Here is a 15,021-nt window from a genome sequence, read left to right on the forward strand (position 1 = left end):
TTTTCACGCCACTAAGCTCGCTATTTTTACAGCTTACTTGCTACTTTGCACGTAGGCTATCGTTTATTTCGAACACATGATCGAACGTGCTCACCATGAGCCAAAGTGCAGTGAGGGAGAAGTTGAGAACAGGCCTGTAATGCCTCTTTTAACTTTCTTCTTCTTCTTCACACCGAATATAAAATGCACGACAGCACACCCTGTGGCGAAACAATGAAGTACAGTTCTAATCAGTCATCCAATAACACTCAACAGCTGGTTAACAGCAAAAGCACGTCATGTTTGTCATATAAATAATGATTTCTGGAGTTAATCCCACATACTTCAGAATTAATATGATAATATGTTGAGTAAATACTACATAATACAGATTCTACACTAAGAATAGCTTTCAAATGACACTCTTCATGACAAATATGATTGGCAATGAATAATTATCATAATTATTATACTACGATTATGTATAGTAGTATACTATAATAATATTGCTAGAATTTGTTTTTAAGAATTGTCTTGAATAATGTTGGAAAGGCAAAGTCAGTGTTCTGAATCTGTTTACTTTCCATTCTTTTGCACTAGTAAATGCTATCAGCATTTAACTTCATTGTTTATTTGTGACTAATCAGGAGAAAATCTGTCGTTTAGGACAGCCTTAGTGTACCAGAACATATTTCCTCCACACCCTTCTCACCTTTTTAACCCCTGACCCATAAAGAGGGCCCCTGGATATGTTCGCCTTAGGCCCCAAAATTGCCAAGTCCGCCACTGCATAAAGCACATATTGAGGTTGATCTCTTAATTAAAGCCTTGTCATCTGTTAGTTGTCCATCAGTCTATGACTCATTTAAAACTGAAATTTCAGTGCAATATATAAATAGATGAGTTATTGCACATACTCCTTGTGATTTCCAAATAATCAGGCTGCTCCACCTCTCCCTACTTGTTGCTCTGCCCTCCTGGAGGCACTTGCATGCCAGTGGAATAAAAATGTGCACGGCCTTTTGTCCCGCACCACAAGCAAGCAGGAGAGCGAATCTGGTTCACCAAGTTTTTTTTTTTCTCTCCCCGACATGGCCGGCAACCCCGAGAGAAGATGCCTCTGAGGATACACTAGGTACTGGATTCTGCTTGTTCACTGGCTTGTTTATGCACATGCATTTGAATTTAGTAGGTGAATACAACTTTGAATTTTAACTCAGTCCTCAGTTATAAGAGAAGACATACCACTTTGCATTAAGAACTAAGAGTAAACACCTGTCATGTTACCTGAGATGTCTCACAGTGGTTTTTCAGGTCCTTCTGTCGGTTGACATTTAGCTAAAACGCTGTTTTTTGCAGCAGACAGGTGATATTTACATTGTATAGTTCAATGTAGCATTGTTTTTATTAACTTCAATTTAAAATAACAATATTTCCTGAATTATTTGTGATCTGTACTATACTCGATACTAGGGCTGCCACAATTAATTTTAATTGCTTGGTAAATGAATCCACTATTTTGACAGTCGATCGATGGTGTATTTCCATGCTAGCAGCAGGATTGAGTGGTGAAAGCCTGATTTAATGATGGACGAAAAAAGCAAAATCACCAGCCAGCAGGCTCTCTGCGTCTCTGACGGAGATGTCAGCAAAAAACGACGGTGCAACATCTCAGCTCTCAAGGTATTATACACTTCCAGTGATTTCCTAAGTACGGTATTTGTTAGAGATGTCCGATCACGTCATTTTCAAAAGTATCGGGATCGGCAAAAAAATATCAGACATGCCTTTTTTAAATATATATATATGTTTTAATTAAATCGTTTTCTAATTGTATTGAACGCTACAGACATAATATGTTACACTTATCCAGAGTCTTTAGTTTAGGCTTAAGGGAGGGTTATCAAATTTATCCCGATAACAGCGGTAATTAATGTTTTAAAAAATGTATCACGTTAAAATATTTAACGCAATTAATGAATGCGCTGCACGACCCACTCACGCATTGTCGGGCTCAATCTGTAATGGCGCCGTTTTACCTATATAGAGAGCTAAAAGGCAGCTTTAAATGAGTAGAGCGAATTTTGGGAGCCTTTGGAGCCTTCTTTAAAAGGCTAAAGCCTTACAATCCCTCTCCCTACAATTAGAAATATCGTGGGAAGCAATGTGGGGAAGCAAAGTTGTAATTGATCTTTTTTTAACACCCTATTTTATTTCCCAACACAGAGAAGATATATCAATTGGTAGCACTAAGCACAGTCATGGTTGCACTTCCCATCATGCATTTGGGCATGGCTCCAGTATCATTTACTGAAAGCTCAACAAATACACTAGATGGCAATATTTAGTCACAATATACAAAGTCACAAGTCTTTCTATCCGTGGATCCCTCTCACAGAAAGAATGTTAATACTGTAAATGCCATCTTGAGGATTTATTGTCATAATAAACAAATACAGTACTGATGTACTGTACGTTGAATGTATATATTCGTCCGAGTTTTATTCAATTTTTTCGTAATGCATTGCCAAAATGTATATGATCGGGAAAAATGATCGGGAATGATTGGAATTGAATCGGGAACAAAAAAAAGCAATCGGATCGGGAAATATCGTGATCGGCAGATACTCAAACTAAAACGATCGGGATCGGTTCGGGAGCAAAAAACATGATCGGAACAAGCCTAGTATTTGTAAGAGGTAATCCTTTTTCATCTTCTCCAGATGTTTATTGTGGCGCTGTCCTTCTCCTATTTCTGCAAAACCCTCGCTGGAACCTTCATCAAGAGCGCCATCACACAACTCGAGAGGCGATTCGACCTCTCCAGCTTGCGCATAGGCCTCATCGACGGGGGTTTTGAAATGGGCAACCTGTTGTTTCTAGCCGTGGTCAGCCATTTTGGTGCCAAGATGCACCGACCGAGGCTCATCGCGGGGGGCTCCGTTCTTATGGCGGCGGGGGCTCTTCTCACCGGACTGACGCATTTCTTCATGGGACCGTAAGAAAGTTCCGGATCCACATTTAAGTACTATATTAAGTGAAAATAAATAGTAAAATGAAATATTGTGCAAATCAAAACAGTTTAAAACCAACTGCCAACACAAAAAAAGACATAACCTGAATCATTATCTTTTAGGTATAAGTACGACACGGTCATCGCCTCGTCCCAAAATGACAGCTCGAGCACCATTGCCTGTGTCAGGCCTGAAACCAATGTCAGCCACTGGAATCAAACACTTCAGAACACGACACAAGGTACGACTCCACGACAACTCCCTGTGGATTAACTTTTGTTTTCCACTGAGCACAAACAACTCCGTTCCCACAGAAACCTCGCTTGAATTAAGCTGCTTAGAAACAGGGAAAGGTAGCGAACAAATATTTCCTCTGGAATGTCGAAGCATTAAACACTAAGAAGAAACAGAATGATACATTGGTAAACTGAAAATGCTGGCTTTGCTTCAACTATTCCGAAAATGTCCTCCTCTTACTTTCATGTCTGGAATTCAATTCTGCTTCATGACTCTCATGATCATTTTCATATTAGAGATAGGCAGCAGAACAGTGTGATTGGCAAAGGCGTAGGTTTAGTCTCAATATTAGCAGAGGCGTCGCGTCCCCTACGGCCCCCAGCCAGCAGGGGCCCCCAAAAGGCCAACAGATTTAGCACACACAGCTTTACTGCACTGTCGCAGCGACAACTGTAGGGAGTATTTCAATACCATGGAATCATTTGGCAGATTATCTAACAATTCTGAATTCTGATTTCAATCCTAATCAGCACTAATCATGTCACGTAGACTATACATGTTTAAGTAAGTACAATCAACTATTAATACCACATGATTGTTTAAAGAGTGACTCACCAAGTACTCTCTGGTAAGTCCTTGGCGAGTTGTATTACGTTGATTTTCACAGGCCACCTCATTATTCATGTGACTACTTAAAGAAATGGGGATTTTTCCAAAAAAGTGTAATTAATGGGTCTATCGTATTCCTCGTCGAATACTCTATAAGAGAAATATAACATATACAGTGGGGCAAATACGTATTTAGTGAACCACCAATTGTGCAAGTTGTCCTACTTGAAAAGATTAGAGAGGCCAATAATTGTCAACATGGGTAAACCTCAACCATGAGGGACAGAATGTGGAAAAAAGAAAACAGAAAATCACATTGCTTGATTTTTTAATAATTTATTTCCAAATTAGAGTGGAAAATAAGCATGCAAGATTTCTGGCAGTCAAAGAGGTCTAACTTCTTCTAACGAGGTCTAATGAGGCTCCACTCGTTACCTGTATTAATGGCCCCTGTTTTAACTCATTTTCGGTATAAAAGACACCTGTCCACAACTTCAGTCAGTCACACTCCAAACTCCACTATGGCCAAGACCAAAGAGCTCTTGAAGGACACCAAAGACAAAATTGTAGACTTGCACCATGCTGGGAAGACTGAATCTGCAATAGGTAAAACACTTGGTGTAAAGAAATCAAGTGTGTGAGCAATTATTAGAAAATGGAAGACATACAAGACCACTGATAATCTCCCTCGATCTGGGGCTCCATGCAAGATCTCACCCCATGGCGTCAAAATGATAACAAGAACGTTGAGCAAAAATCCCACAACCACACGGGGGGACCTAATGAATGACCTACAGAGAGCTGGGACCACAGTAACAAAGGCTACTATGAGTAACGCGCCACCAGGGACTCAAATCCTGCACTGCCAGACGTGTCCCCCTGTTGAAGAAAGTACACGTCCAGGCCCGTCTGCGGTTCGCTAGAGAGTATTTGGATGATCCAGAAGAGGACTGGGAGAATGTGTTATGGTCAAAAGATACCAAAATAGAAGTTTTTTTGTAGAAACACAGGTTCTCGTGTTTAGAGGAGAAAGAATACTGAATTGCATCCAAAGAACACCATACCCACTGTGAAGCATGGGGGTGGAAACATCATGCTTTGGGGCTGTTTTTCAGCAAAGGACCAGGACGACTGATCTGTGTAATAGAAAGAACGAATGGGGCCATGTATCGAGAGATTTTGAGTGAAAATCTCCTTCCATCAGCAAGGGCATTGAAGATGAGACGTGGCTGGGTCTTTCAACATGACAATGATCCCAAGCACACAGCCAAGGCAACAAAGGAGTGGCTTCATAAGAAGCACTTCAAGGTCCTGGAGTGGCCTAGCCAGTCTCCAGATCTCAACCCCATAGAAAATCTGTGGAGGGAGTTGAAAGTCCGTGTTGTCCAACGACAGCCCCGAAATATCACTGCTCTAGAAGAGATCTGCATGGAGGAATAGGCCAAAATACCAGCAACAGTGTGTGAAAAGCTCGTGAAGAGTTACAGAAAACGTATTTTCCATCGTGATTTGCAATTAAATTCTTTAAATATCAAACAATGTGATTTTCTGTTGTTTTTTTTTTTTACACAATCTGTCTCTCATGGTTGAGGTTTACCCATGTTGACGATTACAGGCCTCTCCAATATTTTCAAGTGGGAGAATTGCACAATTAGTGGTTGACTAAATACTTATTTGCCTCACTGTATATACCTGAACTCATTATATAATGCAAATAAGGAGCTTAAAAGTTGTTGGGAAGAATTTGAACATCTTGAAAAGTTGCTAGTGTTATGTCCCTACCGTCCCTATTTAAGCCTACACCGTTGGTGATAGGCATTCCTTTATTACCATTCATTGTGTTTGCACAGCGTGCGAGAAGTCCGGTTCCAATATGTGGATCTACGTGTTCTTGGGGAACGCGTTGAGGGGGATCGGGGAGACACCCGTCACACCTCTGGGCATCTCGTACATTGATGACTTCGCTAAAGCGGAAAACTCTCCCTTCTATATTGGTAAATGTTATTTCCTGGACGGTTTATTTGATCTGTGCGTTCAGAAAATCAAGTGTTTTTTTTTTGTGTGTGGTTTTTTTTTGTTTGGCAGCTTGTCTCCAGACCATCGCTCTCCTTGGCCCTATATTTGGCTACCTCCTTGGGTCCTATTGCGCTAATATATATGTTGATATTGGATTTGTTGATATGGGTGAGTTGGAACTTTTTTCTTCCTGCTTAGCACACGCACGCCATTGGGAGAATGGAAAGCTAATCACGATTTGTAGTTTGTTTATCAGTGTAGTTGTTACTTTGTCTTAGAGGGCTAACAGCACAAACAGGGGGAGATGAGAGAAATTGGATTCAAGATAGTCATTTTGTACTTTATTGATTTTTTTTGTCTCAGGTTTGATAGTTTATCCAGTTTAAAGCATCATTTATTTTCTCCAGAAAGTGTGACCATCTCCCCCAAAGACGCCCGCTGGGTGGGAGCCTGGTGGTTGGGAATGCTAGTGTCCGCCGCCCTCCTCTTCATCTCCAGCCTTCCTTTCTTTTTCTTACCCCATTCCCCCGAGGTCGAAGATGCCAAACCCTCACTTGTGGAAAAAATTGCCGAACCAACGACGGATTCCTCCAACAACGAGCCAGTAAAAAAAATTAAAGAACTCGCCAAAGGTAAGACCAAGTCCGATGTCGCTCACCACCATCCTGAATATCGCAGGATTATCACCTTTATCTCCTTTAGGGTTCCTTCCCTCACTGAAACGCCTTTTGTGCGATCCCATCTTCATCCTGCTCTTGATTGGCAATACCCTGAAGTTCAACGCGTTTGTTGGCATGTTCACCTTTAACGCCAAATATATAGAGCAGCAGTTTGGACAGTCGGCATCCAGAGCCAACTTCCTCATAGGTAAATAGAAGACCACTCTGAGAGAGCAGACATCCGCTAATGCAGGCAAATTGACCTCTGTGACCTTTGTTTCTCTTTTGATCATATCACAAACTTTGCAAATTTCAGTTAATTGGCTAATCTGTTATCAAGTTATCGGAAAATTCCTTTTCTCTCCACATCACCCCCAAATATAAACACGTCTTCTGTTTCATATTAAAAAATTGTCATGTCATATCATTACCATGTTGGATAATAATACGGAGCCTTTAAAGGGACATCAACAGAAAATAAATAAAATAAACCATCTGGTGCTAACCAAATAGAATCTGGTGTGCACCAGTAACAATCTGGTCAACATTAGCATTATATTATAACATATATTAGCATAGGTATATAGCAAACATGCATCGGACACCAGCAATTTCGGCGTGCTAAAAATGATGTTAGAGGATTTAGTTGAGCTTTACTTCAATCTCAACTAGCACCTGAGTTGAGCCTCAAACGATATTTAAAAATATAAATGAGGATCTAAAGACAACAAAACAGCAATTGCCTAACTTGCATAGCAAAAATCCGCTATCTGAAATGCTATATACCATAATTTTCGCACTATAAGGCGCACCAGACAATAATCCGCCACCCACCAAATTTGACACGAAAACGACATTTGTTCATAGATAAGCCGCAGCTGTCCTCACTGTATTATGGGATATTTACACCAAAAGATTTTAACCGGTAACACTTTATTTGACAGTGGCATCATCCGACTGTCATAAGACCAAACCATGAAGCTTTGAACCAATTGGCTGCAATGCTTCATTGCTTCAAGAAGCTTCATTTGTCCATCACTGCTCCCTTGTGGGAGACAGTCAACCTGTGGTGCCACCTGCTGTCAACACTGTTGTTGTCCAACATGCCTCCTAGCATGCATTGCAGCGCTACAGATGTAAATAATCAAAATTCACGTGCTAATTATTTCTTCAGTTACTGTTCCAGTTGTTTCATTAGTTGCTAGTTAAGGTATTTGGTAACACTTTACCAGACAGTGGCACCATAAGACTGTCTTAAGACAACTATAATTATTTTATGACACTATCATGAGCATTAATGACTGCTTATAACATGTCATTTGGTGTTATCTGGCAAATTATCTCGCTTTTGAACGAATGTAAGAGAGCCGAGCTGGACATGAATGGAATTAGTGACATAATTTACCGGATGACACTTAATGACATCTGTCATAAGCATTCAGTAATGCCTATGATCGTGCCATTATGACGTTCTTATGACACCCCTGTCAAATGAAGTGTTCCCTATGAAACCCAAATAAATCAACAAATAAGCCGAACATGACTATAAACCGGTTGTATGTCTCCTTGTGCCCTGCGATTGGCTGGCAACCAGTTCAGGGTGTCCCCTGCCTACTGCCCGTAGTTGGCTGGGATAGGCTCCAGCACCTCCGCGACCCTCGTGAGGAAAAGCGGCATGGAAAATGAATGAATGAATGAATGACTATAAACCGCAGGATTCAAAATGAAGGAAAAAACTAGCAGTTTATAGTCCGAAAATTACGCTAATACTAATGTTTACCAGATTGCGGAGAAATAATCTGGTGCGCTTCAGATAGTATGTGGTGCGCACCACATGGTTTAAATGTATTTTCATTTCTGTTGATTTCCCTTTAGGTGTTCTGTATGATCATCCTGAATACATAACCTTCGCCTACTGGCAGAGGTCAAAATAACGTCACTCTGCTTTCTTATATTGAAAAAAAGAAAAAAAAACCTCGTCAGGTGGCCCCCAGCCACAAGTTTGAGACCCCTGATTTATAACATTAATCAGCTGCCCTATAAAGGCTAAAGGAGACATTTTCTACACGCTTTACATGCTACCATGGTAGCTCTTAGTCTTTCTTTCTCCAGGAAAGGGCAAACGATCTGTTCTAACTAAGGCTGTCAAAATGATCGCGTTAACGGGCGGTAATTAATTTTTTAAATGAATCACGTTAAAATATTTGATGCAATTAACGCACATGCCCCGCTCAAACAGATTAACATGACAGCACAGTGACATGTCCATTTGTTACTTGTGTTTTTTGTCTCCTTCTGCTGGCGCTTTGGTGCAACTGAATTCATGGGTTTAAGCCAGGGGTGTCCAAACGTTTTGCAAGGGGGGCCAGATTTAGTGTTGTAAACATGTGGGGGGCTGACCTTGGCTGACGTGCTTTATGTTGAACAATATATTTCAGCAAATTTTAGCGAGCCATTATGTGTGTCACATTTGCTTTATTATTATTTTTTAAATTAATAATTTCAAGAATCTCGCAACTAGCCTTTGTGGCTAAGCTTTCGACTCTCGGGCTCTTGTGAAACACTGCTGCTGTAACGTTAAACTAGCTTCAAGTTGCTTCAATTTCTCGCTACGTATCTTCCCTGTAATCTTGTCATACATGTCAGCGTGTCTTGTTTGGTAAAATCGCCATACATTGAGCGCTTTAAAAACAGCAACTGTCTCTTTGCAAATGAGGCAAACACAGTTGTTGCGTATTTTAGTGAAGAAAAAGTCCAATTTCCACCTATCCTTGAAGCGTCGGCCGTCACAGTCAACTTTTTTATGTTGATTGTCGCCATTTTAGAAAATTTTGAGTAAAAGGTCACACGGGGTAATGTTGCTTAGAGTAATGTTGCTTTTTAGTGGGTAAATGAGGAGCAGCATTTAGTGTGTAAGCTACCTCATATGCTAGTAGCAGTACTGCTGACCAATTTATTAAGTCTGTGTGCGGACCAGACGTTATTGATTTTATGACAGAGGTTGGGGGCCGGATGAAATTTGACCACGGGCCGCATTTGGCCCCCGGGCCGGACTTTCGACATGTCTGGTTTAAGCACAATGAGCATCGTGTAATTATTGACATCAGCAATGGCGAGCTACTAGTTTATTTTTTGATTGAAATTTTTACAAATTTTATTAAAACGAAAACATTAAGAGGTATTTTAATATGAAATTTCTATAACTTGTCCTAACCATTTATCTTTTAAGAACTAAAAGTCCTTCTATCCATGGATCGCTTTAACAGAATGTAATGTTAATGCCATCTTGTTGATTTATTGTTATAATATACAAATACAGTACTTATGTACAGTGTTGAATGTATATATCCGTCTTGTGTGTTATCTTTCCATTCCAACAATCATTTACAGAAAAATGTGGGATATTTTATAGATGGTTTGAATTGCGATTAATTACAATTAATTAATTTTTAAGCTGAGATTAACTCGATTAAAAATTTTAATCGTTTGATAGCCCTAGTTCTAACATCGATAAACAAATTCAAAGGATTTGTTAAGTTTGCAAAATACATCTAGTAGTTGTGTATCGTAGCTCACATAAGGAAGAGGAAGGAGTGCAAGGAGAAATTGAGATCCAAACGCCCTTTTTTACTGTTTTTCCTCACAGGGTTGTTGACAATCCCGGCCGTCGCCTTGGGGATCTTTTTGGGTGGTGTCGTGATGAAGCGATACAAACTGAGCATTATATCAGGAGCTCAGTTCTCCCTCGCCGTGTCACTCGTATCGTACCTACTCTTGTTGCTCAAGTTCAGCACCAAGTGTGATAACATCCCCGTGGCTGGACTCACCACCTCATACAACGGGTTAGCATGGGGTACTGTTTGCAAACTTGCTATATTGCTATTTAGTTGCTGTATCACTGACAGGACGCCGGGAGTGTTTCACGGTAGGCGGAATCTTTTCTCCAAGTGCAACAGCAACTGTTCGTGTTCGCCGGACGATTGGGACCCGGTGTGCTCGGACAGCGGAATCACGTACATCACGCCGTGTTTGGCCGGCTGCCTCGGCTATAGTGGATACGGCAAAGAAACAGTACGGCTATTGCGGAGAAACACTCCAAACATGTGTCGATACAGAATACGTTCTCTCACAGGTGTTCCATAACTGCACTTGCGTGTCCGTGTCATACCCGGCGGGCAGCAGCACGTCTGTGAAACTGGGGCAGTGCCCCCAAGCCAAAAGCTGCAGCCGAAGTTTCACCTCCTATATGGCCGTGTCGGTCCTGAGCGCCTTCATTAACTCCCTAGGAATCACGCCTGCGTACATGATTATCATAAGGTGTTTTCTCAATGACTGCAAAAATAACTAAACTCTTATTTCACATGATATATTTTCAAATATTTACATTTATTCCAGATGCATCACCCCACAATTTAAATCCCTCGCCCTGGGATTGCAGACCATGATCATTAGAGTCCTTGGTAAGAGTTGCCTTGTCCCACCCTTGTCTTTCCTTACTTGAGTTTCCAACTGGTTTTTCAATAGGTGGGATCCCAGCGCCGATTTATTTCGGAGCAATTATTGATCTAACCTGCTTGAAGTGGTCAGTAAAAAACTGTGGCGGAAAAGGAGCTTGTCGGATCTATGATGCCGATATGTACAGGTATGACAACATTTGGGTTTCATGTCTAACAACGCCAATTGTTGTATTAGGCAAGGGCGTGGGTTTGTATAGGGACGGTAGGGACTAAATACTAGCAACTTTTCAGGATGCTAAAATTGTCCCAAACAACTTTTAAGGAACTTTTATTTGCATTATGCAAAGAGTTCAGTTATATAGGGAATTTAGATAAGTCTTCCCATATCTTGTAATGATAGAATAGACCCTACCATTATTAAGTGAATTATTTTCATTGTATTCAGACTTACATTTATCCGTTTTTACTTGCTGAATGTGCCGGTCCATTTCCCCCCGTCCTTAAACGAACGTTTGATTGGCTGATGAGTTGAAGCCCCCCGTCCCGCCACAAAGACTCACACAGTCACGACAGATACATGTGGACAACATGCCACCCACTTGGAGAGGAGGGATATTTAGAAGTTTTTTTTTTGGCCAGCAGCAGCCACTGTATGTCATGTAAAAAGACGTCAATGTTGTGGAAATGGAGGAAACACGACTAATTTTGCGACTGAAAGTCCGACCTGCATCAGAGGTAGCATAACATTAAACTTGCTAACCTGCAAAACTACTGCGGTAAGGCCAGCATCCACAAGGAACAATGATGTCAAGCTAGCCATCCCTCATTTGGATCATTGTTTGCATTATGTGCATTACTGTAATATCGTCCCTACCAATGTTCGGACAATACATACGCCCTAGGTATTAACCCCTACTTTTTTTCTTTTCTTTTTTTTTTTACAGGGTAATCTTCCTTGGTTTAGTCTCTGGTCTCTGCGGGGTCTCCTTTTTCTTCACATTAGCTGTGATAATCCTCCTCCGAAAGCATTTCCAGAAGAAGGAAGACGAACGTGAAGTTGAGCTCAACCCCCAATCAATAATGACGAATAATACACTCAGTGCAAAGGACGTCGACGGGGTTATTAACAATGGCTTCGCTCCTGCAGGCGATGAAGAAAAAATTAGCAAAAAAGCCGAAACGCATCCGGCCAATAGACTTTTGTGAAAATATCAGTCTGCTCAGTTTAAATGGTGGTTTATGCTGTTAAATGTCTTATTTTTCTATAGTATTAAAGAAAATTTGTGTCCCAAAAGGTTCTAAATCTATTGAAATAAGTTCAAAACAGGGGAATCCATTTCACAAGCACTGTTTCAGCTTGTCTTGTTGTGAACCCAATGACCCTAGTGCCACAATCGCTCTCAAAAACAGCAGCTTTCAGTGCACTGACAGAATTGCGCAACCTTAATTATGCTCCCGTAGAATTTTTTTACATTAATGCAAAACAGATATGGGTGCTATACAGGTATATGAACATATAGTGTTCAAAGTGCAGTGAAAATGGCATATTTTTGCATATGTATGCACATTCAACCCACGTGGACAAGGTTATTTTCACTTCAATTGGACCCGTGTTTGTTTTACAGTCATTTGAATCACACTTTTAAGGTGGGGTAGTTCATGAGTAAATATTAACTAGAAAAAAGTCCATTGGAAACATGCCTTTTGTTTTTGGAAGTGTGACTCACAAAGGGGAGGAAAGACTAAATGGACAAAAAATAACAGTCAGTTAAATTAACTAGGCAAGGCTCAAAGATGAGTATACAGTGCTGGTCAAAATTATTGGAACCCCTGCAATTCTGTCAGATAATGCTTGATTTCTCCCAGAAAATTGCAATTACAAATGCTTTGGAAGTGAAGTGAAATCTTCATTGATTTTGCTTGCAATTAAAAAAAAAAAAAAAAAAAAAAAGCAAAAGAGAATTAAAAAAAAAAAAAGAATGAAGTTATTATAATTTTACCCCAAACTCCAAAAATAGGCCGGACAAATGTATTGGCACCTTCTGAAAAATCATGTGATGCTTCTCGAATGTGTCTCGAACAGCACCTATTACTTACCTCTGGCACATAACGGGTGGTGGCAATAACTAAATCACACTTGCAGCCAGTTAAAATGGATTAAGGTTGACTCAACCTCTGTCGCGTGTCCTTGTGTGTACCACATTGAGCATGGAGAAAAGAATGAAGCACAAAGAACTGTCTGAGGACTTCAGAATCATGGGCAACCTCAAGGCTACAAGTCCATCTCCAAAGACCTGAATGTTCCTGTGTCTACCGTGCGCAGTGTCATCAATAAGTATAAAACCTATTTCATTGTGGCTAACCTCCCTAGATGTGGATTGAAAAGAAAAATTGACTAGAAAGATGTGCGGATGGTGGATAAAGAACCTCGACTAACATCCAGACCAGTTCAAGCTGTCCTGTAGTCCGGGGGTACAACAGTGTCAACTAGAGATGTGATCGGTTCCGATCACGTCATTTTCAAAGTATCGGAATCGGCAAAAAAATATCGGCCATATCTTTTTTTAATGTATATATATTTTTACTTAAAGTGTTTTCTAATTGTATTTAACGTTACAGACATAATATGTTACTCTCTTCCAGAGTCTTTAGTTTAGGCTTAAGGTAGGGTTATCAAATTTATCCCAATAACGGCAAGCAAGGTCACATTTGATTTTTTTCTTAACACCTTATGTTATTTTCCCAATGCAGAGAAGATATATCAATTGGTAGCACTACGCACAGTCATGGTTCCACGTCCCATCATGCATTTGGGTTGAATGGCTGCAGTATCATTTAATGAAAGCTCAACAAATACACTAGATGGCAATATTTAGTCACAATATACAAAGTCACAAGTCTTTCTATCCGTGGATCCCTCTCACACAAAGAATGTTAATAATCTAAATGCCATCTTGAGGATTTATTGTCATAATAAACAAATACAGTACTTATGTACTGTATGTTGAATGTATATATTCGTCCGAGTTTTATTCATTTTTTTCATAATGCATTGCCAAAATGTATATGATCGGGAAAAATTATCGGGAATGATTGGAATTGAATCGGAAGCAAAAAAAAAAAAGCAATTGGATCGGGAAATATCGGGATCAGCAGATACTCAAACTAAAACGATCGGATCGGGAGCAAAAAAACATTATCGGAACAACCCTAGTATGTACCGTTATATAATGCAGTAAAATCAATGTTTCATTGCTCATGTAATCAATTTATTCATTCATACATTCTCACTTGTTGGTCCCATTAAAATAATGAGCCGCTCTTTATTATTAATGATCGTCATCACATTCCATTTATTATTCATAAAGTCAGAGCGGAGCAGAGAGGGGCAGAGTTGGGGTCACCTAAAACTTCGGGAAGCATCCGGAGGTGTGTCGGCCTCCTTCCCAAGTGTTGTTTTTCACATCTCTTACACGAACGCCAATGACAGATTCCGGTGTGTGCGAGTGTTGTGAAAGTTGGCGTGTTAAGGTTATAAGCATAGTTATGAATACAGTATATGCCAAGCAAGACCACCTCCCATCCACACCGATCAAGGGTCCACATCATTCATTCAGCTATATTTGGAGAGTTGATGTCACAAGTGGTTTGAGCGCAGCAAGTATAAGTGTTGGCGCGTTGGGAGACGGCATGGCAAACCTCGGGACTGCGCAGCAATAGACCAGCATCAGCTAAGTAATGTAAGTACATTGAATTTTGGGATGTTTTTATTTCTGTGAGTACTAATTCAATAATGTTTACTTCTTAGCCTGTAATGTACTGCATACATAGGCTATTTTTTAAAATTTGCTTTTACTGTTAAATAGATATTTTAAAATATATAGTTGTATTGTTATATAATGTAAATGTGAATACATTTTAAGTACTATAACATAATTAAAAGAATTTTGTCATATTCAATAATGAATAGATATTCTCCAATGGGCAATATTTTTAATAGTTTTTATATTTTTAAATGTATAGGAGCAGTATTATTTTCCTTTTTAGTCT

At 40.0% G+C, this 15,021-nt stretch overlaps 1 protein-coding gene across 2 annotated transcripts; it reads left to right on the forward strand.

The window, feature by feature from the left end:
- Nucleotides 1-976: 976 nt before the first annotated feature.
- On the forward strand, nucleotides 977-12,793 carry LOC130929047 (solute carrier organic anion transporter family member 1C1-like). 2 transcript variants are annotated; one of them, XM_057855950.1, is made up of 14 exons: nucleotides 977-1,114; nucleotides 1,533-1,662; nucleotides 2,703-2,977; nucleotides 3,116-3,234; nucleotides 5,690-5,833; nucleotides 5,925-6,023; nucleotides 6,263-6,487; nucleotides 6,558-6,722; nucleotides 10,161-10,356; nucleotides 10,420-10,585; nucleotides 10,647-10,831; nucleotides 10,910-10,974; nucleotides 11,039-11,156; nucleotides 11,916-12,793. In XM_057855950.1, the coding sequence occupies exons 2-14, from the start codon at nucleotides 1,564-1,566 to the stop codon at nucleotides 12,175-12,177; spliced, it is 2,118 nt and encodes a 705-aa protein (XP_057711933.1). In that variant the 5' UTR covers nucleotides 977-1,114; nucleotides 1,533-1,563; the 3' UTR covers nucleotides 12,178-12,793. The 2 variants fall into 2 exon arrangements, with proteins under 2 accessions (XP_057711933.1, XP_057711935.1); XM_057855952.1 differs by having other exon boundaries at nucleotides 1,037-1,114; nucleotides 1,536-1,662.
- The last annotated feature ends 2,228 nt before the right edge of the window (nucleotides 12,794-15,021 follow it).

Source organism: Corythoichthys intestinalis, chromosome 13 (genome assembly GCF_030265065.1).
Source record: "Corythoichthys intestinalis isolate RoL2023-P3 chromosome 13, ASM3026506v1, whole genome shotgun sequence".
In the NCBI taxonomy this organism is placed as follows: domain Eukaryota; kingdom Metazoa; phylum Chordata; class Actinopteri; order Syngnathiformes; family Syngnathidae; genus Corythoichthys; species Corythoichthys intestinalis.